At 42.1% G+C, this 4,231-nt stretch overlaps 1 protein-coding gene across 1 annotated transcript in view; it reads right to left on the bottom strand.

Moving 5' to 3' along the window:
• The window catches only part of LOC103196322 (dynamin binding protein), a 51,744-nt gene that overhangs the window by 10,245 nt on the left and 37,268 nt on the right, over positions 1 to 4,231 (bottom strand). The window contains exons 4-6 of the mRNA XM_042780817.1: positions 4,032 to 4,226; positions 1,745 to 1,875; positions 671 to 775 (exon numbers count right to left, since the gene is read on the bottom strand). Of these exons, the coding sequence (XP_042636751.1) occupies positions 671 to 775; positions 1,745 to 1,875; positions 4,032 to 4,226 (431 nt within the window). The remainder of the gene's footprint in view (positions 1 to 670; positions 776 to 1,744; positions 1,876 to 4,031; positions 4,227 to 4,231) is intronic.

Raw genomic sequence — 4,231 nt, 5'->3', positions numbered from 1 at the left:
TTTTTTTTTTTTAAAGAAATGTGAATTCCCATAATATCAGGCCATGTGCTGGTTTAGATACCAAGTTACACTGTACAGTCCAGCTGCCCTCCAATCTCCTCTGATGCATGGTGACCCCATGTGAGAGCAGAGCTGTGTCCCACAGGGCTGTCAGTAACTGATTTCTCAGTTGGTCACCAGGCCTCCCTTTCTATAAAGGTGCGTACACATCTGGATCGTGATGAACTGGGAGACCCTACTGGTTTCCTCCTGCCATCCCTGTAGAGAGTTTAAGGATATACTGAGGTCCCTGTGCCCTTTTTTCCTCCCTCACGATCAATGTCCCCCAGCTTACACTCTTGCTAGCTCTCTATCAATCAGTCCAGTTTTATCATTTGGCTGGGCTTTGCATTTCATGGAGTCCCTGGGTGGTATGAGGCGTTAACGCACTTGGCTGCTGAAAGAAAGGCTGGCAGTTAGAGTCCACCCAGAGATGCCTTGGAAGAAAGGCCTGGTGATACGCTTCCAGAAACTCAGCCATCTGAAAACCCAACGGAGCAGCATTCTACTCTGACATGCACGGGTTACCATGAGTGGAAATCAGCTCGGCGGTACTTGGTTTTTCACTGATTTTCAGATGAACAGTAATCACAACATGTGTGATTCTAACTAGAGTAATGTCTTCACTCACCCGGATATGCTGGAGATAGAGAGATAAGTCACGGATAAAAGATTTGATCATTCTTTCTTGCATTCTGAAATTCTTCTCTGTTTCTTCAAATACTTCATCTTTTATCTGCTCAAAATAAACAAATGTTGCCAGTGAGTTTGGACTCTTGCTCAATCATTCTAACTGGCAAAATCATCTTTATTAAAAATACCTTTTGTTCAAATTTTAAACCTTTGATGGTTCCCTGAATCATACTGAATTAACTTTAAACACCTTTACATGGCTTTAAGAGACCTCCAGAATGCACAGGGGCCCTCCTCCTTATGTTTATGCCTTAATTCCCATGGCCCCTGATGTAAATCCTTTACTCCTGTATGGGGGCTTTCTTCTCTGTTCCCGGCACACGCCACACTGCTGGCCTCAATGCCTTCTCTCAGTTGTTGCCCTTGTCTGCTATGCCCTCCCCTCTCACTGCACCAAACCCACCCCCTTCGTTTAATTAAGGCTTGGCTTGCATCTCATGCCAACATGAAGGTCATCTCACTGAGCTCTTATAGCATTTAGGGGACATACTGTAAAATTTAGCAACTGATTATATTCTAGCTTGCATTTTCCACTCATTGTATCACATACACATGGGATAGCAGAACGAAGTCTGGAGACTCCAGGTCTAAGATCAGTCCTACAATTAAGTAACTGCTTTTCAACTCAGTCTCTTAGACATTAAGTTTCCTTATTTGTACCAATATGGCGTTGAACTACGTGATCTCTCAACAGATGTACAATTGAAATTTTCTCTTCCTCAATAGATTATAAGCTCCTATGAGTGTCTAGTACTACAGGAATTATTCTATGTTGACTGATGTGGCCTCCTAGTTTGCCTTCAGACATACTAAACAGCTCACCAATGGAGCAATGGACAGCTGGGTGGGTGGATTCACATTAATAGTAGCTGCAGGATCCTGTATCCACCAACTAGCAAGCACCAAAGGAGGTAAGAAGAAGGGAAGTGTGCCAACTGGCACCACGCAGGCTGCCCTGGGATCCCTAAACACTGTCAAAGGCATGCCGGACCTTCAAGTACAAGGACCTCACCTGAGGAGCAAAGCCAGTGAGGTGTTTCAGGTGGCTGCTAACTCGGTTGGATTTCTTGATGATGGAGTGGATGTTCAGTTTGGAAATTTTCTCCATGAGACTATCTTCATCCCCCTTACGGTACTTGAGGACTAGGGAATGAATCAAGTTGGTGAGTCAAGAAAGCACTTTCTTGAGCATGGACAGACGACTAAGCTACAGAGACTGTACAACCCAAACTAAAGTGAGTCCTTATCTGCAATGAGCTTCTAACTTAGGAGTACAGACAAAATACTAATACAAGCAATCATTCAGGGACAAACATAATACCTAAAGAAAAGCAAGTGCAGATTGTGTGGCCAGCATGGAGAAGGCTTAAAGACAAGGAGGAAAGGTTGCAGAGATGTAAGGGAAAGAACCAGAGATTTAGGGTCAAGGAGACCTCTGAGTTCAGTGCTTGGGTATGTCACTTACTTAAGGTATGGCCTTACATAAGTCACTTAAATTTTCTGGAGCCTCATTTTCCTACTGAACAAAACGTGGACCATGACAATACCTCCCTTACAAGACCATCTTAAATGGTCTCATATATAACTGAGATGCATGTGTAACTGTGTCATGCAGCAAAATGCTACATGGTAGTTACTTAATTATGATAAACTACTATGTCATACATTAGGCACAATCTGCAGAAAAGTCTAGCGATAACAGTAGAAAGGTAACAAGGGAAAGTGTGACAGCAAATAGGAGTAATTTGCTATTGCGGAAGATGAGGACTACATTATGTTAGGTGACGTAAACAAGAGAAAGGGCTAGATGGCCAGAGAGCTTTAACAGCCACTGTCAACATTACACACTAACGCAGGTGACGTGGTTGGAATAGGTGACAGAGAAAATGATTTTAGATAAAAATGGAGAACAGTGGAAAGACAGGCAAAGAGGTTACACTCTAGTACAGCTGCTTTGAAAATATGAGTAAGAAAGTGATACCTCCTCGGAAACCCAAGGAGGGGTTGCTATCAATTGGGTCTGACTCAATGGCAAATAACAACAACAACAACAACAAACCAGTTTAGCAGTCCCCATGCTATCCTCATTGAGTGTTCAAATCTGGAGCTCAACAAGACATATGATGAAAGAGAAATGAAGAGACCAGTTTGTTCTACCTTATAAAAGTGGAGTGGATGGTTTGGCAACAGACTGTACAGTATCAGAGGAGGCAGGCTATTGGTTATTGGCAGGAATTATGGGGCCCAGACAGATGGGCAAACTGGGATTTTTCTCAAAGAAAAAAAAGTCCAAGGAATAGGAATAGGAATAGGAGAAGAAAATGGAATGTGTGGCTAATAGCCTCCATGGTCCTCCATTGCCATGAGGCCAGAACTAGATGGTCCCTAGCTACCATTATTGGACACTTACATTAAAGATTCTATGGAAGAACCTTGATCCAAAAGGGAGGAGGGAATGTGAAACAGAACTTCAAATCCTCACAGAATCCAGAATTCGTGGAGCCACTGAGGCGAGATGAACCCCTGAAACTACTTGCCTGAGATAATCTTTAAACCTTAAACCAGAAATACCCCCTGAAATCTTCTTTAAACCATAACAGTCTAGTTTACCTAAAAAAAAAAAAATGCCTGTCTTGAGCATCATGCTTTTTTAAGAACTATTCATATAGGCTCAAATTGACAACAGCAACTCGAAAGATGAGGTAGGAACCTTCGGGGGCAGTGAGTTTATGTTAATGGAGGAGGAACAATTCAGCAAGGGAGGGGGAGGGAGAATGGATGCACACCGCAAAGACTCATCTATGTCACTAAATTGTACATACAAACGAATTGGTGCATGTTTCTGCTGTATGTTCTCAATAACAGTAAAAACAAAATAAATTATTTCAAAAACAAGATGACAGAAAGTCCTAGCTTTAGTGAAGGCACTAAGACATCCAGTTAGAAATGTAGAGACAACAAATCTAAGCATGGATTGAGGAGGACTTTCATGGGCTGAGACGTAACTATCCGCACTTGATGGAACTCGTGATCAACTATTCTCTAATCTTTCTTCCTCCTTCTTGGGAAAGACTCTTATGTCTACAAACTTTATCAGATGCCTTAATTCCAACATTCCATGATTGGGCTTTTATTTATTGTTTTTTTCTTTCTTCTTTATTTTTTTAAATTCCCTCAAATTTCTCCTACTCTTTCTTCATTACAGCCCTATTACTTACCACTTGTCATGGAGTAATTAATTCTAAGGAGGAAAGCTGCTCAGGGCATACAGCTCCTTCTCAGACATAAGTTTTTCTTACCCAGGTCCTTTCGACGCTTATATTCGTTAATGTTAACGTTGATTTCTTTAACTGCAAGGACTGCACTGGTTAAAGGCACTTTGTCTGGGTGGGATTCTGGGGTGGTGTTCAGTAACTCCATTAGCAGCAGTGGGTAACGCATTACTCTCTGCACTGGTTTGATCAGGAAGGAGCCCAGGTTAATATAATTTGTACAACCC

Source organism: Orycteropus afer, unplaced genomic scaffold, assembly GCF_000298275.1.
Source record: "Orycteropus afer afer isolate SDZICR_OR568_19922 unplaced genomic scaffold, OryAfe1.0 scaffold00064, whole genome shotgun sequence".
Taxonomy (NCBI): Eukaryota; Metazoa; Chordata; class Mammalia; order Tubulidentata; family Orycteropodidae; genus Orycteropus; species Orycteropus afer.
Note: the sequence above shows the minus strand (reverse complement) of the source record. Positions and strands in the feature narration are given on the sequence as shown.